The 22,615-nt window shown below is 34.8% G+C and overlaps 3 protein-coding genes across 5 annotated transcripts; 1 reads left to right on the top strand and 2 right to left on the bottom strand.

Annotated features, from left to right (window-relative positions):
• Positions 1-3,596: 3,596 nt before the first annotated feature.
• LOC109060898 (BTB/POZ domain-containing protein KCTD9-like) lies at positions 3,597-8,055 on the bottom strand. Its single transcript, XM_042733081.1, has 12 exons — positions 7,922-8,055; positions 7,699-7,820; positions 7,562-7,605; positions 7,365-7,464; positions 6,495-6,550; positions 6,274-6,402; positions 5,922-5,989; positions 5,728-5,823; positions 5,494-5,643; positions 4,483-4,588; positions 4,277-4,410; positions 3,597-4,190 (listed from the first exon to the last, which is right to left on the bottom strand). The coding sequence occupies exons 1-12, from the start codon at positions 7,967-7,969 to the stop codon at positions 4,074-4,076; spliced, it is 1,170 nt and encodes a 389-aa protein (XP_042589015.1). The 5' UTR covers positions 7,970-8,055; the 3' UTR covers positions 3,597-4,073.
• LOC109110622 (E3 ubiquitin-protein ligase MARCHF5) lies at positions 8,053-20,784 on the top strand. 3 transcript variants are annotated; one of them, XM_042733084.1, is made up of 7 exons: positions 8,053-8,178; positions 17,155-17,262; positions 17,342-17,544; positions 18,562-18,692; positions 18,770-18,953; positions 19,972-20,138; positions 20,212-20,784. In XM_042733084.1, exons 2-7 carry the CDS (start codon positions 17,234-17,236, stop codon positions 20,371-20,373), a joined length of 876 nt encoding a protein of 291 aa, XP_042589018.1. In that variant the 5' UTR covers positions 8,053-8,178; positions 17,155-17,233; the 3' UTR covers positions 20,374-20,784. The 3 variants fall into 3 exon arrangements, with proteins under 3 accessions (XP_042589018.1, XP_042589016.1, XP_042589017.1); XM_042733082.1 differs by lacking the exon at positions 8,053-8,178 and adding an exon at positions 16,503-16,651 and having other exon boundaries at positions 17,163-17,262; XM_042733083.1 differs by lacking the exon at positions 8,053-8,178 and adding an exon at positions 16,518-16,651 and having other exon boundaries at positions 17,160-17,262.
• LOC109060899 (actin related protein 1B) lies at positions 8,938-16,119 on the bottom strand. The gene is given in 11 exon segments (XM_042733085.1): positions 8,938-10,543; positions 11,530-11,570; positions 11,650-11,711; positions 11,794-11,968; positions 12,186-12,278; positions 12,388-12,604; positions 12,695-12,810; positions 13,739-13,864; positions 14,516-14,591; positions 15,024-15,088; positions 15,910-16,119. Coding segments are annotated over 11 exon segments (1,122 nt in total). The 5' UTR covers positions 15,958-16,119; the 3' UTR covers positions 8,938-10,440.
• Positions 20,785-22,615: the final 1,831 nt, after the last annotated feature.

Below are 22,615 nucleotides of genomic sequence, written 5' to 3'. Positions count from 1 at the left end.
AGAAACAGTGGTAGATCTTTTCTGCAGCCAACATACAACACAGGCCCGTCTTTAATGGAACCCAGATGTCCATTAGGTCTAATAACTCTGCGGTCGTCACCGCTGGGGCTCACAGGAAAAGGAGTGGGGAGTTCTCGGGTCAGACCGTCCCTGGGCCGGACGCTGGCAGGCCTGTGGATAGAGGAAGTGGGCGGGAGGAAGGGCCTCATGTGCGTGTGGGCGTATGTGGGCCGGCTACTGCAGCTGGTCGTGAGGACCGTCCATGTGAGGAGGACAAACACACACTCATACCTTCACACTGAGGGAATGAGAGAGAGGAGGTGAACGTGGGATGCGTTTAAAAACAGGAACGCTTGACCGTGCACCATTTCTGAAGTTGCAACTTTAGTTGAAAAGCCAAAAAAAATATTTAAGCGGCAAATGTGTCATCAAAATACACAAGTGCAGTGTGACTGGAAGTGCACGTAAAAGCACTGGAAAAATTATTTAACTACAAAATGCAGGATATTACTCAGAAGTTCCTCGTAAATACAGCGCTAAAATAACTTGCTAACATCCGAATCTAAACCTTAAACCATAATATCAACGACTTATCTAGTCCAAACAAAATGCCACTTGTAAGTTTCCCAAAAGTGAAGCACCTGAAATAACAGCAGTGCTGGCTGAGTGATTATCATGCAGCGATGATGCATTTTTGTAGGCCAAACCAGAAGTGAGCATCACCCTGGTTCTCGTAACAAAAGAACAAATAAGATTTTTTTCCCCCTTGACTTTCAGATTATTGCAGAAAATGAGATTTGTCACCAACAAAACTTTAAGATTGCTCGTGATAATCCTTTCAAACGAACACAACTCTTATGTATATTGAAGCCTAATTACAATCTCCTGATGTAAAAGGCTAAACATAGGATATAAACTAAATACAACACAGTCTTTTGACTTCGACGTCACCACCATGAAGCTAGTAGATGATGGGTTTACGTGTTTGGTTGTTATGACGTTTAATGTCCATTATGACCTCTGTAGGCCCATTTAGCCATTTGTTAGCAACTAAAAAGTTAAGTACTGCTGCATTTAATGAAAATATCTTGAACTTATGTAAACCACGGGCCTTATTTCGGACATTTAACCAAAAACCCATTAAAAAACCTATTGACGGGGACGTTAAAATGCTAACTCATTTCCAGGTTTTGGCATATAAAAACACCACCTCTGCGTCTCAATGCTCATACTATCCATCCTAAATAGTAGGCCTATGTGAGATTAGGATAAGTGTGTCCCAAAGCATAGTATGTTGAAAATAGTATGCCTAAAGTCCCGAGATGGTCTTCTATTTCAGGTTGATTTTTGAAGTGTGGATCCGTGCACACTCTAATGGTTAAAATTGCCCACAATCCATTGTGCTTTAGCGAAGGATTCAGTCCAGAACTACAAACATAAATAAAACGCGTTAGAAAAACTACAAACGTGGCGGATGCGCGCACGATCGATGGTTAGGTAGAGAGGTTCACAAAAAGGGGTTTGAGTTACTAATAATCAACATTTAACCTGGTATAAAAATATTTATTTATTGTTATTCGTGTTATATTTAATCTACAAACAGCAATGTGAACTTTAATAAACATCCACTTGGTCGTTAACTTTTAAATGCATCATTATGCAGAAATTACGAGCAGAGTTCTCCGCATGAAAGACCCGTGACTGGCAGATCAACGAGCTACTTCTTTTCTCTCAGGTATGGTAGGAAGTTAAATGAAATGTGGAGGATGTTAACCGTGACGAGATGATTGACAGGCAGTTTACAGTGACAGGGTGTGTGTAACAGGTGCCACAGAGCAGTCCATTAAAGATGCAATTGTGTGACGTGATAGTATGTTTTAAAGCTTGCCTACTCGTCTACTACACACTCAAAAGTGTGCACTTTTTCTTCACCAAAAGAGTACATACTTTAAGGGCGTAGTATAAGTAGGCACATTGAGACGCAGCACATCCCTGCAGAACTCTATTGAGAGAATACCAGAGAACTCTATGGCATTACCTTAGTACATGTCCAATACACCGAACCAAATGCTGTTTTAAGAATATCATGGGTAAAAGTGCCTTAAAAGTAGTTGTACGACTACAGAAGACTTGGAATATAGTGCACGAGTAATATGGAGTAGCTTAATGGTACATTTTTAGTAATTTTGGAGCTTGACAGACCCGGACCTTATTCACTGTCATTACACGGAAAAGATTTTCTTAAAAAGAAGAGGAAAAACTGTTCCTTTAAATGGTGTTATTAAGCACTATCAGAAGCATTTATATATAACAAAATATTAAGTGTATGATTTATGAACACTAATAATAATCTAGTGCAAATTGTTGAAGTGAAAATTGTACAATTATTACTATAACATGGCAACTGTCAGAGTGTTGCACAAGTGTAAATAATATTTATACTTAATTGCTGGGCAGTTGTTTACTACCACAGGGAGTTCAGGCAGCAGCAGATCTGCTCATCTGCTCCTGTCGATGGGTTTTCCACACACTCAGGTCTAATCAGTTTCTGTGGCAGCGCATCCTAGTGAACAGATTTCAGGGTCTGCTACAGCACTTATCTGCTGTGATGAGCTGCTGACCGTCATGGATGAGCTGAGGCTGTTCCCAGAAGGTGTAGATGGCAACACGTCTCATCAACACGCATTGTGTGTGCTGTTACTAGACACTGCTGCCCCTGCTGGCGGCTTGATGTTTGGCATCCTGAAGATTTTTTACTTGTCCTACCGAATCGGTTGTTTTTATGACATAACATACGCTAAGCAAGTAAACTTATATTAAGTATTCATAATTTAACTTGCTTATTGAAATAATTTCATATGGTTTATGATACTTTACTCTCATGATGAAACACGTCAAACAGGACTATTAATATTTTGTGACATTCTTCACCACAATTAAGCACATTTTCAAAAAAAAAAAAGTCTCATTACTGTAATGCATTTGAACTTTTTTCTTTTTTATTGTTTTCTAGTATCTTCAATAATGATTATCATTAGTTTTTAACTATTCAGCATTCAATATCTGATTATTTGATTTTGAATTTGATTTAAATCAGCATAAATCATGACAGCAAATTTAAATATTATTTAAAAAAAATGTAATAAATAATCAGTGTGAATCTAGTATTATTCCAGTAAATATTTAGAACTTGTTTTTTAATTATTATATTTTCTGTTTTAACTTTAATATTAGTTGGAGTTTTAGTAATTTTATTATTTTTTATATAGTTATATATAAAGAGAGAGTGCTTGTTAATATAGACTAAAACTAAAAGAAATTCAAAAATAAATCATTTCAAACCAACTAAAATAAAACAATTTCAAATAAAAAAAAACAAATATAATTTGTAATGGTAAAGAGACTAGGAGTGAAGAGTAATGAGATTAAAATATCTGTGCTAAATTGTCATAAAAATCAAATCAATTATAATACTAACATAAAAATGAGGATTTTTCTCTTGCAATAGATGAACTGTCTGCTCTAAAACAGTGCATTGCAATTGTGATAATAGTTAATTTAAAAAGAAAATAGAAAATTAAAAAGCCAAAAGGTCCTTTCAGACTCCAGTGTTTGACTTTATTGGATCTTTACAGGGCTGGGAACATTAAACTAGCAGGTTTCAGCAGATGTTTTCCTCTCTGCATGCAGCACAGTCCAGAAAAGCCACGTAACAGTGAAACAAGCAAAACAGTGTAAAAACGGCACGTATGAAAAGGTATAAAATTGCACATTGGCAGAACAGCCACAATCCTAAATAAGTATCAGATGCAAAAACACAAATATCGGACGTTCAATTCACAGACCAGCAGTGACACATGAAGACGCTTGCCACAAATATACAATGTAATGCAGAAAATCACAAATCACGAGAAATGTAGCAAACACCATCCATAATAATGCAATGCATCACAATAAATGATCTGAGGCAACAGTAGACAGCAGATGAACAGATAAAATCAACAGGCATAAGGTCACATGACAGTAATTAAGTTTGCAGGTAGGTTTTTAATTAAAGCTGCTCTGTGAAGAGGCTATCTGACACTCTGTGACATGTGCAGCGGTGTCAGCATCTCCTCAAAAATGGCCCCCTTCACGTTGGAGCCCCGCAGGTTCGCCTCCTGAAGGTCACAGCCGGACAGGTCACAGTTCTGTTTGACAAAAAAAAAAAAAAAAACAGAAGTGAAGACATGACAAACTACCAAATGATTCTGAAACAAAACTGATGTGCGTTCACCTCCAGATCGGTTCCTGCCAGAGTGGCCCCCCGCAAGTTACAGTTCTTGAGTTTGGCGTTCTTCAGCGTGGCCACGCGGAGGTTTATACCCGTCATCTGACTGCCCTCCATATCCACCCCCTTTAGATTGGCTCCTGTTGGGAAATGACAGGCGTTACATACTGGGATATATGAGATCCAAGAGAAGTCAAGTGTGCTCATTTTACCCTCTAGATTCGCTTTGAGTCCTGCGGGATCTTCAAAATTACAGCCAATGAGAGACGCCCCTTCTGCATTGGTGCAAAGCATTTTCACACCCTGTAAATTGGCGCCCTGGGAAACACATGCAAAAAGACCAAATCAGTGTCACAGACAGAGAGACACAAATGCAGGATAAATGCTACAACAAAAGGAGCCAAAAGATGCGAGGGGGTGAATAAGAAAAAAACAAACATAAATGCACACAAATAATATTTTGCATTGATAAAACAAAGCCTATTTTAACAATAAAGATTTTCATGACAATTAAGCACATTTTCCTCCAAAATTCTCATGACTATAAGGTGTTTTGACATTTTCCTTTTTTTTTTATTTTGGTAAAAGTTGCCATTATTTTCTGCGAGGATTATCATAAGTTTATCTTTTTGATTTACTTTAATATAGTAGAATATTTTTGTTTTTAAAAGGCATGACAACAAATACCATCATAAACATACTACTGTTCAAAAGTTTGGGGTCAGTCATTTTCTTAAATAAATAAATAAATTAATTAATTAGGCAAGGATGATTTAAATCGATTACATGTGACAGTAAAGACATTTATAATGTTACAAAAGTTACCTGAAAGAATCATAAAAAAAAATGATTGAGCAACAAATCAGCATATTAAAATTAAGCTTAGCCATTTTAGGAATAAATTACATTTTAAAATTATATTCAATATATTTTTAATCAAATAAATTCCAAACTTTTGAAAAGTTGTGTAAATATTTTAAATATTATTTAAAAATAAACTTTTAAATAATAACTTTATTTTCAGATTAAAGTAATGAGACTTTTCTAACTGTAATTAAAATAAAATAAAATTCTTCATTATCCATAAAAAAAAAAAAAAAAAAAAGGTTAATTTTCTTTAAGAATTTTTTTTTTTTTTACATTTTCTATAATTTTCTTTTTTGGTTAAAATGATTTTGGGGTAAGATATGACATGGACCCGTCCCTGACAGGTACATCCTTACATCTAGATTGGCACTGGAGAGGTCTGCTCTCTCCAGGTTGGTACCACAGAGGTTGGCGTGTGTGAGGTTACAGCGGCTGAGGTTGGCCATCTTGAAGTTGATGTAACGGAGATCAAGACGAGAGAGATCCGCCCCGCTGAAATTCAGGCCCTGGGAGAAACAGTTTACATTGACATAATGCACAATAAAATTAAAAAAAAAAAAAAACAGTGCAAATATTCAGTTACTTCCTACCTGACATCTAAGTTCTGATTTAGTCGGAGTGGCAAGCAGAAAACGCACAAACTCTTTACGGGAGATGGGCGAGTGATCGTCGGGAGGCTGGGAATTCTAAAGCAAGACAAAACAGCCATCACAGTTATTTATTTCCACATTAAATGTGTCACGGTTTCAACCTTATTGTAAACTTTTTAACTTTTTTTTTTTACCTTTATAACACCTTCAAGCTGCTCAGCGAGACGTTCAATTCCAAAGAAACGAGCTTCTTCAAGCACGCCTGCATAAAATAACACTCATAGGTATTCATTTCATATGCAAAGATCTTAGCCAATCGTAATAGAGCTCATTTACATATTAGAATGTCTGTTACACAAAAAAAGTGTAAGTTCCAGTTCCAAAAGCAGTATGTATATATATATATATATATATATATATATATATATATATATATATATATATATCTCATAGGGAGGAAGATGCTTAAGGAAAACTAAATGATAATGGTTTTCGGTAACAACCCTTAGGAAGCACATAAAATGGTACATGTCTCTACTGTTTTACCCAGCAGATTGATGCCATCATTGATAATGAGCTGTCCATGTCTCAGGTAATTTAATATGGGCTCAAAGTAATCTGGACTCCGATCAATGAGATACGCCCCTTGCTCGTCCTGTTTGTTTCCCCAAACATCTGCCGGGAAATGACAGAAGAAAAAGTGCAGTATGAATAGAAGCACATGCACAAATTATATTTTGAACATTAGACACTGGTTCAGTCCTCACCCTTGTCTCTGAACATGTGAGCCAACATGCTCTCCGGTTCTTTGACCAAAGTGCTCCTGACAAACAAAGAAAAGTGTTAAAAAAGCGTTAGATTGATCACACAGCACAGCGGTGACAAAAACATTAAAATATAGATGAATGAATGAATTAAAATGAATTATAATTAATATTCTGCATTACTTAAATAAGATTTTGTGACATAATTTTCATTTAAATTAAACATTTCCCACAATAATTCCCTTTACTGTAATGCTGTAGTGTTTGAGTTCCTCAAACTTTTTCATACAAAGGGCCAATTGAGTAAATGCTGCATTAACTTTACTAAAATAAAATGCATTTATTTATTAATTTTTTTTTACAAAATGTAAGTAATCAAAAAAAAAACTTTTATTTTTAAAATAATGAACTTCACACATACACATACACATATACATATATATATATATATATATATATATATATATATATATATATATACACACACATTTAGGGCACGGTGGTTTGGTTTGGGCATCATCTAGGATTATTATTAAATATGCTCAACATCATAATAAAGTAAAATATTTTTTATTTAAATCAGCACACTTAAAGCCATGACAACAAATATTGTCAAATAAAAATAATATTTACATTAATTTAGATATTATTTGTATTTACCAATTTTACTATTATTGATAATTAAGCAAATTTAAATCATGTATTTTATTTCACAATACAGTAACGAGAACTAAATGTTTTTGCTTACTTGTCATGAAAATATTAGGGAAAAATAATAAATAAATAAACAAAATATGGTTGATTACGATGGTTGAGACGGTTTAGTTTATGGATTACAGTTATTGAGATTAGTATGATCTGTTTTGACATCACCGTGTGGTTGTGAACCGTCGGCCTCCCACGTTGAGGGTGATCCAATCAGTGTGTGCCCAGGAATGAAACTCATGCGGACTCTCGAGGTTATTTGGTGGATCTGTAGGACATTATTAAATTATGACATTTTAAGGCAACTGAAGACAGATCTGAAGAAGAGAGAATCACACACCAAATCCAAGTTATATCAAACTCACCAACAAAAGAATCTCCTTCCGATATATACAAGACATCATCATCTCTGTGCCAGAGAAACAACGTGGTTTATGTTTCTGATAATATACACACGTAAACAAAGCTGTTTTATGCATTAGATAGCTAGTATTGTTCTTACCTGATGAGGGCTATGTCATCAATAAGACCTCCTTTCCCATTGTATATGTTGGCAGCTTTTATTCCAAATTTTGTGCTTGCAACTGACAGTAGATCAGCTAGAGTTCCATAAACTGCAACCACCTGATATAAAAGTCATGAAAGGAGCAACAACGTGTAATTAATTCAGGAAACACTCCTTTAATTATATATCAGGCAGACAAGAGGTAACAAAACACACTCGCCTTGCCATTGTATGAGGTTCCATTTACAAACAGCGTGACTCTTCTCATGTCCGAGCTTGTATTGTGACTCCTCGGTGTCTATTTTTATTGTTTTTAAACTCCACGTTATTGTAATTCATCAAACCATTTCCGACTATTGAAGAAGGCTATTTACTTCCGTCATCACTGCGGCCAATCAGGGACTTTGAAAATAGAGCGCGGTACAACAACGCAGAGTCCAAAGGTGGGCGGGATTAAAGGACCGAACGTCTTTTGTGGATTTACATTTCAATGGATACTGACATTTCTCTCGTGTCGTCATATATATATATATATATATATATTCGTCATTTAATACAAAACTATTATCAAGTATATATATATATATATATTATTGTGGATTTACATTTCAATGGATACTGACATTTCTCTCGTGTCGTCATTTAATACAAAACTATTATCAAGGCCGCTTATGAAGTAACAGGTCACGTGGTGTTTGTTACTTTTCTCAGCGCTGTTCGTAATGGACGAATCACAGTCGTTTTCAATTACTTAATATATTTTTTATAATCGTTTTATTTTAGTTTGTACGTCAGGTACTAACTGATGAGATTGATTTAACAGGTGATATTTTGTGTGTGTTTAACTGTCTCTAATAAAACCCTATGAATAAACCTTTGAATACATTTGAATGGCGCTCAATGGAGAATTCGACTTTCTGAGCCATCAAGAAAACGTGTTAAAATGAACAGCTTTATAAAATAGTCGATTTTTTTTTGTGACTTTTACGATATTTCACAATCAATAATAGCAATTCACTCTAATATGTTATTATATAATTTTAATATAGTAGATTTAGGGACTTCTAGACTTACATTAAAAAACAAATATGAGTTCCTGGTGTATTACAGTCACACCAAACTAAATGTGACAAAATTCAGCAGTCTTGAAAACCACTGTTAACAACATCAGCAACAAAGCACAAGCAGACAAACACACACACTGCTGTTTGTGTTTACATAATGCACAGAAGCTTCTTTCAGACAGCATTAATTTATTTATCATACTGAATTTACAAAATTAAATGAAAAAGCAACAATCGAAGAAACAGGTTTGTACATTTGAGTCCTTTTTGTCATTTATTTTTTTTGTTTGAATAGCAATCCACTGTGCACAAGGCTTATGATGATATTTCTATATCTATAAAAAGAAAAACAACCAATATGCTCTGACTTTCCAATGACGACACTGGAGTAAGGCGATTCTTAGGTCGGACAAACTGGACTTAAACGCAACCCTGCTACCCCATCCTCCCATTAGAGAGCAGCTCTCTTTCAACAAACACTACAGAAATACTAGTGCCAGAAGAGCTTCTAAATCCATTCGGCCACCCTCTGCCTTCGATATCCACATCGATGAGATTTACAATGAAATAACACACAATCTCAGTCGTTCTGTTGAGTTCATGCACTAATCTGGAATTCGGGGAGAGTCTGAATTTACATTGAAATCGTGCCACAATGATGAGACGTCTAATGGCAATGTAAAACTCACTGGACTTCATTAAAGCTTCAGTCAACAGCTCTGGTTCTCGAGTTAACAATATGAGGATCATGGGAAATGTTCAGAGGAAGACCTTAACTTGAAAGGGCTAATGTTCGCATCATGTCAATTTTTGATGCGGTAACAATTATGCTTTACAACTTAAAGCTGACAAACATAATTCTAAGAGCAACATTTCAACAAAAAGACAGTAAACAACTCGAAAGTGTTTCTTAAAGCCGCCCCTTTTCATAAACCGATGATTCCATGTTAAAATGTGCTGTATACTTATAAGAACACTTGTCGACATGTCAAGCAGCGATAAATCTAGCTACCTACCATGTACTTCGTATTTCGGTATACATTATTTAGTTCCCTTGAGCTACAGAGTGGTTTCAGCCTCGAGACGAGAGTCAAGGGGAAGGACACGGACAAGAAACACAGTAGTGTCCATTAAAGTGAATTGTTGTAGTGGTGAGCGATGCCTTTTTCTATCATATACGCTCGTCGTTAACAAATAGGAATAAAAATACTATGCTGACAATTGCAACATTTAAAGAAAATGATCGATCTCTTCGGTTCTGGAATGAAATTCTTACAACAGAGTAAAACATTCACCTTCATGTTTCATTAGAATAGATATGATAATATCATACAGGGCAGGGTAAATAGTGTAATAAATATCTAAAGCGCTGAATTGAAGCATTGGCTCTAAATGAAACAATAGTTAACAGTATTGACTGATGCCCTGGAAAGCCTTTTTTTCGGTGTTTGTTGGGTGCAGAACGGACAAGGGATGCCCGGTCGCATCCTGCCCCAGTGCCATTCGTCGGGTGTCCCGTACGGAAGGCATGCCTTAGCTGCGGATGGGAGGCCCGGCAGGTTCACTGTCGGGACGGGTGGGGAGGGAGGGAAGAGGGTAACAGAGGGAGGCCAAGCGAGAGAGAAGAGGGATGTGAAACCGCAGAGATGAGGGAGGCCAGTGGCCTTAAACCCCATTAAAATGTTTTCCGGTGGATGGCACGGGCGCGATCTTCCTCGTATTCCTTCTTGGAGACCCACATCTTCTTAAAGGTGTCGAGTGAAGCCAGGATAGATCCCCTATGCAAAAAAAGGAAAAAGCTAAAGTAAAATACACTAAAAGATTTTAAAAAACCCACACACTAACATTCAAAAGTTCGGGGTCTGTAAAAAAATTGAAGTCTGTCATGCTCACCAAGGCTGGCTTTGTTTGATGAACAATAAAGTAAAACAAATAAAGTAATACTGTGAAATATTTAAAATTTAACACAACTTTATTTTAATATATTTTAAAATGTAATTTACTGCCATGATGTATTTTCTCTTTTTTTTATACTTTAATTTTATTAATTGATTCATTTTTTACTGCATTTCAGTTAATTAAAATTTTAGTTAATTTTTTGTCATTATGGTATTTGCTTGGCTTTTTTTTATAATTTTTTGTTTATCAAAAAATTAATTTAAGTGTAATTTATTTTTATTTCAATTTCAGTTAGCAATTTTAGTGCTTCAACTAAAACTTTAATTAGCTTATAGTAGTTTAAACTTATTGTATTTCAGTTCATTTAAAAAAAATCTTTTTTGTCATTTTGGTATTTGCTTGGCTTTTTTATTAATTTTTGTTTATTTAAAAAATGAATTTATGTATAATTTATTTTTACTTCGGTTTTAGTTAGCAATTTTAGCGCTTGAACATAAATCTTTAATTAGCTTAAACTAGTTTAAACTTCTAATATTTTTTATTTTTAAATATCTAAAAAGAAAAAATATATTTATTGTATTTTATTCAAGCTTTAATTCAATGAACAAAAATGATTTAACAGTTTTAGTTAACAATAATAACCCTGAACTTTTTTCAGGATTCTATTTGAGGAATATGAACTATAAAAAAAAAAACAGTATTTACTCTAAATCTAAATCTTTTGTAACCTTATAAATGTCTTAACTGTCACTTTTGATTAATTTAATGCATCTGTGCTCAATAAAGGTATTAATTTCTTTACATAAAAAAAAGGTAGTGAAACAGTTTTGTGTAACATAGGCATATATATACACATTGTTCTTACCCTATCCATGTTGAATAAAGTCTCTCCTGTGGTGCAGATATCTGAAACAAGAAACGATATATATATATTTTAAAACAGTTCTCACACTAAGCTAGCATCTCTTAGCTGTGGCAGAGTCACCTTAATTTTAACGTCTTTGGGCGCAAGTTTCTTCACTTCGCTTAACAACCGATCTCCAAAACCTGCGAGGAACAAAGATAGAGTTTCAGTTCTGTCACTGGATGGAGAACTGAGAGATGATTTCGACTGATCTCTTCGCTCTACCTTTGAGGAGCGTTGAGCCGCCAGACAGCACTATGTTAGAGAAGAGTGTGCGTCGCAGATCCATGTCTGACTTCTGAATAGCGAAAGCCAGCACCTCATGAATACCCTCGCTCTCGTCTCCAATCAGATCAGGCCTGAAGAGAAGCTCTGGAGCCCTGAACCGCGCTGGGCCGATCTGCAGGAGATAAACCGCTGTGAGTAACACATCAAGTCAATGCCATCATGAGCGAGTTATCAGTCCACTTTATCCCAATGAAGAAAAATATGCCACATTATGGAAGGTTCTGAATGCCATGTTGACTTCAGGAAGAACCTGAACTGAAACTCCACTGTATGTCAACAAAACCAGGACGTGATGCTACACTAACATATATGAGCAATCTCATTCTTACATCTAGAGTGCTTCCGTCAGGGAGTGTGTACTGAGCTTTTTCAGTTTCTAGAGTTTCATCCTTCTGGGGGTTGAGGGAAAGGTAGCATGCTCTCTGGAAAACAAAACAGCATTTCTTCATCATTTCGTATCTAGAAAATAATTTCCATCATGAAGGAGCTGCAAAGAACATGTGGTATGAATCCAGATGCGGTGTCTCATACCTCCTTGATGGTGCGCACGACCTCAAACTCTGCAGAAGTGTGGAAATCGTAGCCTTCCTTGCGTAGGAGGAGGCGGAGGTATCTGGAGACGTCACGTCCGGCGATGTCCACGCGCATGATGGAATGTGGAATGGCAAATCCCTCGTATATGGGGACAGCGTGTGTCACACCATCACCAGCGTCCAGGACCACACCTGTGGTTCGGCCTGTGGCATATCTGTTAGACGGGAAACATGTTTGCATGAGAGAGGGAACAGGAAGTCTGATAACAGGAAGAAAAAAACAAAAAAAAACACAAAAACAGAACACCCCCCGCATGGATAAAAACAGCCCCCACACTTAAAATCTCTAAAAAAAACCCAACCCGCCCTCACCACTTTTTACACTGGGGTTCAGCGGCGCTTCGGTCAACAGTACAGGATGCTGTGAGAAACATAAAAAATATGAATGTCTGAAAAATACAGTGCAAGACAGTGTTGTACAAAAATTGCTTATAGTAACTGAAATGAATCAGAGATCAAATTAAATATAAGCTTATACTTTATTTTCAGGTGACGTTGCTACAGAAAATTACACTAATAACTATTAAATAAGATTAATAAACTATGTCATCACAATAGGGTTATGGTTATTGTGAGGGATTGGTTTAGGATTAAGTTATTACTGTAGATATGCATAATTTACTGTTGTTATTATTACCATAAAAACAATAACAACTTAAAAAAAATCACCACAAAACAAAAACATAACAAACAAAAAAAATAAACTAAAAAAAATGAACTAAAAAACAAAATTAATAATAATAATAATAATAATAATAATAATAATAATTTAAAATGCTGCCTTGGAAACTAAATGAAATAAATAACTTTAGGTTGAAGTACTAATATTACTAAAACAGAAATAAAATAAATTTAAAGATAAATATAAAAATAAATTGTATTACAAAATAAATTATTTTTAAATAATAGTATATAAATACTAGTGCTTAAAATGATTAATTGCAACCAAAATAAAAGTTTTTGTTTACATAATATATGTGTGTGTATTGTGTACATTTATTACGTATAAATAAATACACACACAAACAGTATATATTTTGAAAATGTTTACATGTATATAGTTATATTTTTATAATTTATATTATATATAAATATATTTAATACACACATATAAAAATTTTTTTAAATATATACATGCATGTGTTTGTATTAACATATACATAATATATACACACAGTACACACGCATATACTATGTAAACAAAATCTTTTTATTTTGTATGCAATTAATTGCGATTAATCGTTTGACAGCACTACTAAACACATAATATATCAAATCTAAAACCGCACCTCCTCTGAGAAGGTCTGCAGCTGTTCCTTTGAGTACACGTACTGCCAGATGCGCTCCATGTCATTCCAGTCTTTCACAATACCGTGTTCCATAGGATAGCGGACAGACAGCAGCCCCCTGTGCTCCTGAATACAGAACAGAAATAAACAACACATTTACACATTTACAACACATAGCAGCATGAAATCAAAACTATTTGTCTATAAGTTATAATAACTTTTCTTTTGTATGACATACATAAAATTAGGGCTGTCAAATGATTAATCACGATTAATCACATCCAAAATAAACGTTTCTGTGTACATAATATATGTGTGTGTACTGTGTATATTTATTATGTATATATAAATACACACACATGCATACATATATATAAGAAGAATATGTTATGTTTATATATTAAATATATTTATATATAATATAAAATATAAGAATATAAATATATAAATGTATATACATGTAAATATTTTCTAAATATATAATTTATGTGTGTGTATTTATATATACATAATAAATATACCCTGTACACATACATATATTATGTAAACAAAACTTTTATTTTGGATGTGATTAATCGTGATTAATCATTTGACAGCCCTACATAAAATATTATTAGCCAATAACATCACAAGTTAGCACACAATATTATTTCTGGCTAAATATTGACACATTATGAAAGTTGACTGTATTGTGAATGTAATTTCATACTGTCTTTAAACAGAAGAAAAACAAATCTTAATAGAGAGACATTCTTCAATTAAAATAAAAAGGTTTACCTCAGCTTTGGGTCCAATGAACAGATCCCCCTCAAGGGCACCAGCCATCACCCGAACATGCTTGGGCCGCCCCACACTAGAAATAAACCATTCTAGTTATTACATCACATTCACAATACATTACATTATTAAAATAAATGCCAGTATTTATAGAGACAAAACGCATAATATGATCATTTGACAAATTTTAAGACGGCTAAAATTACATCAATAAACAATATTTATCTTAAAACTGTTTGGCAAGAATTTTTTATGTTTTTAAAAGAAGTCTTTCATGCTCACGAAGGCTGCATTTATTTCACCAAATACACATACGATATTGTTAAATATTATTGCAAATTAAAATAACTGCTTTATATTTGAATGTATTTCAAACTGTAATTTATTCCTGTGATGCAAAGCTGAATTTTCAGCATCATTACTCCAGTCTTCAGTGCGACATGATCACATGACCTTACACTTTCGAAAGTTACTCCAATATAGTAATATCAATAAAACAGTTACTTACTAATTTGGGAAACAGTATTTAGGGATCTGATCTCCAGCAAAGCCAGCCTTAATAACTCCAGACCCCTGAAAGAGAAATTGTTAAGCAAGTTAAAAACTATATTATATAAACGTGTTCAATATAAACGTGCACTATAAAAGCTCAAACAGTGAATGTGTTGTAAAGTGAATCATCTAATGATCTGATCCCTCCTTGTTTGTTCTGGAATCATGAGACAGCGCTCGAGGGAGCAACAAGAAAACCAACCAGACTAAAGAGTAAACAAGTTCTCATAAATTTAGCAACCTGTCAAAGTGACATTCAGATTTTGAGATCTCCCACCTTAATTCTGATTAACAGATGGGGCTTATTAGCTCTCCATCTATAGCTTAACTCTTTTGGCATTTACTAAAATCCATTTTCGAACTTATATTAACTATTTCATACTAATAAATGTGGCTGTTTATGTAAGGCGGGGTCACAGCCAGCCATCTTAGCAACAATAACTCCAGCACAAATACAGGATTTTATCTGACAGATATTCTTTGACAGCCATGCATCTTGCAGTCTTACAATAATTTGTACAACGCTGAATCATCTGCTGAAGTTTGAGAGACTAATTCAAAGCACCACTGAAATGAATGACAAATCGGCTTTATAGCGATGCATCATTCTGAGCAGCTAATGCTTCAAGATAACGCAATAAAGACGGATATTACACTGTGTTGCTGTACATACTGAAAACAATCAGACGGTCATCAGATTGTGCACATTATAATCGAAATAAATAAATTCCTAAACACTTCTCATTTAGCGTTGGCCGGCTAGCGCAGGTTTTGGCACAATGGCATTAGCTTTAGCCTCTTAGCACAGACTGGGTGTGGAGGGCTGCTGACATCATACTCACATTATCAATCACAACCGGCTGGTTGGCTATAATATCATAAGACTCCATGTTCAGCCTGCGCTTGGGTGCGTTTTTCAGTCAACTCGTTCGCAAGTAGCACCGTTTATGATTTTCTGTTCATGTAAACAAAAAAATAACCGTCGCTGCTTAGCAGTATAACCAAAGGCTGAGCGGCGATGCGTCAACCGAACCTCACTGTGGAGGGAGCCAATCAAACCCGCGTGACTAGGAGATGAGTGACAGCTCATTTAGCCAATAGCCATTTGATTCGCAGGCGCAGTTTGACAACCTCCTGTGTTTGCGATGATTGTTCATTTATTTATTTATTTTAAAAGTGTTTATTTTGATTTATTTATACATTATGTTCAGATATAATTAGAAATATATGTCTTTAATTAATCGTTTTTGTCGAGAAGCAAAACAGAAGCAGAGAGCACCCGTCCAAAATCATAATAAAAATCGAATTTGCATATTTAACAATTATCTGACACACTTAATTTACTTTTTAGTTTTATGCATGTCCGCTCTTTCAAAAAGTGAGACTATAAATAAATAAGAATACACGCATTTGGAAATTTTAGCAAGTTAGGGACATTTATTTTGACCTACGGAAGTGGCTTATCCGGAAGTTGTTCTTCATAAGGTTGTTGTTCTGTCCTCCGAGAAATTGAAAGTGTCAGATCAGCCGGAGAACCAAACTAAACGCGTATCACAAACATTTACATCTACAAAACATCTTCAGGTGAGGATCTACGTTTGAATTCGGTTAACAGTGTGGTCTGAATGACAGGTTTTGGTGTGTTTATAGCTGTTAAAACTTTGGTTAGTTTAATGCGAGGCATTCCGTATGAAAATAGTGCTGAATTAAAACAGAATTTACATTTCAGTTTGTTAAGTGAGGAATGTACACTGACATGACATTCATACGTGACTAGGGCCTGATTAACAACTAAAAAAAAACTCAAATATAATAAGAGAAAAACATTTATTGTGCATCTTTCATACAAAGACAGACGTAAGTAGAATAAATATAATATAATTGGCATGTTATGTATCATACCATGTCGTATACTGTAATAAATAATTAAAATTATTTTATAATCCCTGTTAAATAATAGTGCTGATCACCATATTATAACACTAAACATATTTCACTTGCAGTAGAAATGTTATTGAATGAACATTGTGATGTGATGTATCAGATATTTTTGCATTGAAGTACTGCATTCCTGTCTAATGGTGTGTATTAGCAGGTGTTGTACGCTGAGCCTGCTCTGGCTCACTCATGGTCGAGCTGGAGAGCGTGGATCGAACCTGACACAAGATGGCCTGTGTAGATGAACCTCCAGAGAAGTGAGTGTCTCTATTAGCTGTGATCACAGGACTGGTTAGCAGAGCTGATGGTCACTGATGATCTGTTGTCCGATCACAGGCACTGCTGGGTGTGTTTTGCTACGGAGAAGGAGGATCGAGCTGCAGAGTGGGTCAGCCCGTGCCGGTGTAAGGGCTGCACCAAGTGGATCCATCAGTCTTGCTTACAGCGATGGCTTGATGAAAAACAGAAGGGAAACAGCGGAGGAGCCGTCAGCTGCCCACAATGTGGCACTGAATACCAGATAGTTTTCCCCAAGATAGGTGAGTATTTGCACTTGACCATTATGTTTTGTTTGAAGGGAAACGTACTGATACATTTTTCCTCTTTTGTTGTATGTCTTGTCATGGATTCTCACATCATTGCATACCTATAATGCACCAAATTTTTTAACTCCTGATAAGAATGTAGTACTCTCAACTCTGCTTTTGCAGCAGTGCTGTTATTGTTAACTAAAACTATTAAAAAGCATTTTTACTGACTGAAATTGCCATTGAAGTTAAAATAGATTAAAATACAAATATTAGATAAAATCTTGGCAACTAAAGGAAATTAAAAAAAAAAAGTTAGTGCTGAAATTAGTAAAACTAAAATTAAATAAATTAAAGCTAAATGGAAATATAAAAAGTACAAAAATAACTAAAAAAAATTGTTAAATTAAAAAAAATTAAATACAAAATTTTTGCTTTGGCAAATAACAAATAAAACTGAAGTACTAAAATTATTAAAACTAAAATGGAAATAAAAAATAAGATAAATTAAAAAACAAAAACTAATACAAATGCAAAAAAATTACAAACGTTGCTTTTGCAACTAACTGAAATGAAATAAGTGCAAGTTGAAGTACTAAAATGATTAACTAAAATTGAAATAAAAATAACTTATATATATATATATATACATACACACACACTTCGGAATAAAAATATAAAGAAACCAACAATTTATAAAAAAAAAAAAAAAAAACATAAAAAACCATTTAAAATCTTAACAAAATGACTAAAACCTAAACTAAAATTTAAATATAAAAATAAAAGTTAATTTGAAATACTATAATAGTATATAAATAATAATAAAATAAGTTTTGCACTTGTTTTGTTTTACCATTTAAAATGATTATATATTTATTTTATATTTTTTAAATTAGCTCAGAAAATGTGACAGAAGTGCCCAGATTCTGTGTGGGCTTACTAATGACTAATATTCTGACATTCTGTTTGGCTGATGTTCTGTTAATTTAATAGGGAAGTGTTAAGTGTGTGGTTTTGTCTCTCGTCCAGGGCCTCTGGTGTACTTCCTCCAGCAGGTCGACAGAGCTCTGTCCAGGGCCAGTCCGTTCGCCGCGGCTGGAGTCGTGGTGGGCACCGTCTACTGGTCGGCCGTCACTTACGGTGCCGTCACGGTTATGCAGGTGTGTTAAAGACAGGAGGATGAGAGGAGCTTGGCTCTTCTTGGCTCTTTTCAAAACATTTTCTTCTCTGTTTTCAGGTGGTGGGCCATAAGAAGGGTCTGGATGTGATGGAGCGAGCAGATCCTCTCTTCTTACTCATGGGTTTACCCACCATCCCTGTCATGCTGGTACTGGGGAAGATGATTCGCTGGGAGGATTACGTGGTGCGGCTTTGGCAACGACACTCCTCTAAGCTTCAGATCTTCAGCGGGCTTGTACCTGGTATGTGGAAAACGGGGTTAAACTTCGCAATAGTTCATCCCAGTGTTGTTACTGGTAACTAAATCTAAAATTATTTCAAACTTTTAGTTTTCATTTCATTAATTAATAAAAAAAGATTTTTAATAAAATGTCAAATAAAACTTCATAAAACTTTTTAATAAAACTTAAAATATTTTTTTTATTATTAATTATATATATTATAATATTATAATAAGTTGCTTTGCCAACTGAAATAAGTTAAAGTACTAAAATTACTTAAACTGCAATAAAAATAAACTAAAGCTAAATATAATTTAAAAATGCACACAAGCTAATAATGAAAAAATGCAAAACAAAATATGAACTTGAACTAAAATTAAAATGAAAACTAAAAAAAGCAAAGTCATCAAGTACTGATATTACTAAAACTGAAATAAAAATAAAGCTAAATCTAAAAAAAACTAATAAATGAAAGCTAATAAAAATGACAGAAGTACAAAACAAAAAAATTAAAACACTAAATAAATAAATCAACAAATCACTAAATCTAATAAATATAAAAATTAACAAAATACAAAAAAATAAAATAAAATAAAATAAAACTAAAATGAAATCTAAATAAAAAGTACATAAAAACTAATAAAAATGACAAAAGCACTTATTGAAATGACATTAAAAGGAAAACTAAAGGGATATTCATTGAAGTATTGAAATTACTAAAATTAAATACAAATAAATCAATAAAAAAAAAACTATTACTTATACAAATTTTTTTTTTTTTTTTTTGCAAAAACTAATAAAAATAAAAAAGCACATAAGAAAATGATAAAAACTAAAATTACAATAAAGACTGAAAAAATTAAAACTGCCATTTTAATATGTATAATTATGTGGTGGATAGCTAATTTTTTGGGTAAACTGTTCCTTTAAACCATCTTAACATAATTCATTGTCACAGTCATACCGTAGGCTTATGCTATTAATAATAATTTAAAAAAAGCATACTTTTTAAAGCAGAAAATCTCATTTGTTTGTGCAGGTGTGGGCCGTCCTCTGGCCCGCATCCCAGCGGAGGGCAGTTACGGAGGAGACCATCTCTCTGTGTCTCGCACCCTGTGCGGCGCCCTCATCTTCCCCTCCATCGCCAACCTGGTGGGACGCCTCCTGTTCCGCAGGGTCACATCAAACCTGCAGCGCACCATCCTGGTGAGAGTCGAGAGCGTTGAGAGTCTACCATACATTAGGAAGTGTGAATCCTAACCCAGTTTTCCTCTTCTAGGGCGGCATTGCGTTTGTGGTGATCAAGGGAGTGCTGAAAGTATATTTCAAACAGCAGCAGTACCTCATCCAGGCCAACAGACACATCCTAAATTACCCAGAGCCCGAGGGACGAGCAGACGGCACTTTTGAGGATGACAATGAAGACAGTAGCAATGAATGAAGACGATGCACTTGAGGAAATCAACAAATGCACTGTAGTGTAGGATTCTCAGTATAAAGAAAGACATATTTACAGATGTTTAAAGACATAATTTCTCAGCTTCACGTGGCTCTAAATCAGCACAAACACATATTTGCTATGTGTTACCAACTGCAAGGATGACTGAAATTCTTTCATTGGTTTGTTGGGGTGTTAAAGTGCCTGTAATAGCAAAATACACCAGTAGATGGCGCCAAATGCAAAGCTGGTACCTGCACTGTGCACTGAGGTCTCTGAGGAAGACATTGTTATGTAGGCTGCAAATGTACCAGCAGAATCATGCAAGCAGTTTGAGAATGAGTTAATTGAGTCTGATTGAAGATGATAAGCACTGGCTCTTTAATGACAAATAAAGGATAATAAACCCACAAACTTTGATAGTCTTAAAAGTACTGAAAATGTGATTATTTTCTTTGTGTAATACTTATTTTTCTCTTTTGATTTTGTGGTCAGATATGACCTCTTGGTACTGGACAGGTTTCATATTTGTCCAGATGTGAAAAATGCTTTTGAAATAGGATGAAAATACTGAGTATATATTATAATTGTCTAAGAAAGAATACTGGTCTTTTGTATTTTATGGAATAACTATACTCACCAGTGGATTCTCTGCAGTGAATGGGTGCCGTCAGAATGAGATTTCAAACAGCTGATAAAAACATCACAATAATCCACACGACTCCAGTCCATCAGTTACCATCTTGTAAAATAAAAATCTGTGAGTTTTTAAGAAATAAAACCATCAATGCGTTTTTAATTTCAAATTGTTTCTGGCTACAATATTTTTCCATAATGTTACTTTGTCCAGTGAAAAATTTGTCTTGTATGAATCAGGAGAGAAATATGTCCAGATCGAGCACCGTTTACAAGCTAAAACAGTTCTAAACAAATACGTGGGTGGACTTTGATGTGAGTGGACAACAGGGAATGGACGTTTTTCCACTAGAGGAAGTGTTATTATAGACTGGTTTCGTACAAACAAACATCTTTTTGCTTCAGAAGACGTTAATTGATAGACTGGGAATGTGTGAATTACTTGTGTATTGTGATGTTTTTATCATCTGTATGGACTCTCATTCTCATGGATGGCACCCATTCACTGCAGAGGATCCATTGGTAAGCAAGTGATGCAATGCTTCATTTCTCCAAATCTGATGAAGAAACAAAAAACTCATCTACATCTTGGATGGCCTGAGTAAATTTTCATTTTTGGATGAACTATACCTTTAATTAACGAGTAATGAGGTTTATCTTAAATAGAAGTGTTAATTATGTAGTCATGGGGGGGTGAGGTGACGGGCATGATTTTCCCGCTCCCCACTGGCGTGTTTGGCAGAGGCCTTCATTACTACCTGCTGTCAGTGAGCGGCATCACATCCTCTGTGCTCTGCGTAGGGCCCTTGGAAGGAATAGCAAAGACAAGGCTGAAGAATAATCTGGCCCTCTTCTGATCTTCTATTTCTTTATTTCGAGAACGAGGGGTGGGGGAAACTATGAATAATGCAAAAGTTTGCAGATGGTAAACGGCTGTCTGGGAGAAAAGACAGAAGAGGGAGCGCAATCGCCTCACCCAAGATGACTTCATTTGGGTTTAAAAATACACCCCTGCTCACAGCCATAGAACTGGAGCAGCACTCAATTCACACGGCATCTAAAACAGTCCTCTGGGATTGTTGTCGCCCACTTTTAAACATCTCTGGCAAATATAACTCCTGCAGACAGGCTTTGTTCATTGAAGCTGCCAAACGTACAGTGGAACGGAACAATGTTTGTGACGCAGAAAATCCCACAATTCATCTGTCACTTACAGGATATATACATCCGACGTCATACTACGCACAAATAAAAGTTTTCAATTAGTATTCCATTACAGAAAGTTATAAATAAATGCCTTGATTTTAAAGCATATTGGTCAAATATGAAATCAAAGGACATTGATGGCTGAATCATAGATGCATTTACATAAAAATTACATCCGAGATTCATGTTACGGCCTTGAAGCAGACCCATTTTAACCCATTTTATATATATATATTTTAATGTTTTAGTGGTCTGCCTTGATGCTCCAGAGGAAATGTACTTTGAGTCATATTGTGAAGTAATGAGCAATAAGAGACAGTCCATTTGTAGAATGGCATAAAATAGTGTTGCAATATCCAGCTGCTAAGTAAAAAGAGAGAGAGAGAGAGAAAAGCCAATTTCT

The sequence above is a fragment of the Cyprinus carpio genome, chromosome B10 (assembly GCF_018340385.1).
Source record: "Cyprinus carpio isolate SPL01 chromosome B10, ASM1834038v1, whole genome shotgun sequence".
Lineage (NCBI taxonomy): Eukaryota > Metazoa > Chordata > Actinopteri > Cypriniformes > Cyprinidae > Cyprinus > Cyprinus carpio.
This window is presented reverse-complemented; position numbering and strand designations above follow the sequence as displayed.

Coding starts and splice junctions, on each gene's coding strand:
- LOC109060898 (XM_042733081.1), bottom strand. CDS start 7,969: ATGAGAAGAGTCACGCTGTTTGTAAATGGAACCTCATACAATGGCAAG. Junction 6,403..6,494: donor TCACATGTTCAGAGACAAGG/GTGAGGACTGAA, acceptor ATTTCCCGGCAG/ATGTTTGGGGAAACAAACAG. Junction 5,824..5,921: donor AGCTTGAAGGTGTTATAAAG/GTAAAAAAAAAA, acceptor GTCTTGCTTTAG/AATTCCCAGCCTCCCGACGA.
- LOC109110622 (XM_042733084.1), top strand. CDS start 17,234: ATGGCCTGTGTAGATGAACCTCCAGAGAA. Junction 17,545..18,561: donor GATAGTTTTCCCCAAGATAG/GTGAGTATTTGC, acceptor TCTCTCGTCCAG/GGCCTCTGGTGTACTTCCTC. Junction 18,954..19,971: donor CTTCAGCGGGCTTGTACCTG/GTATGTGGAAAA, acceptor TTGTTTGTGCAG/GTGTGGGCCGTCCTCTGGCC.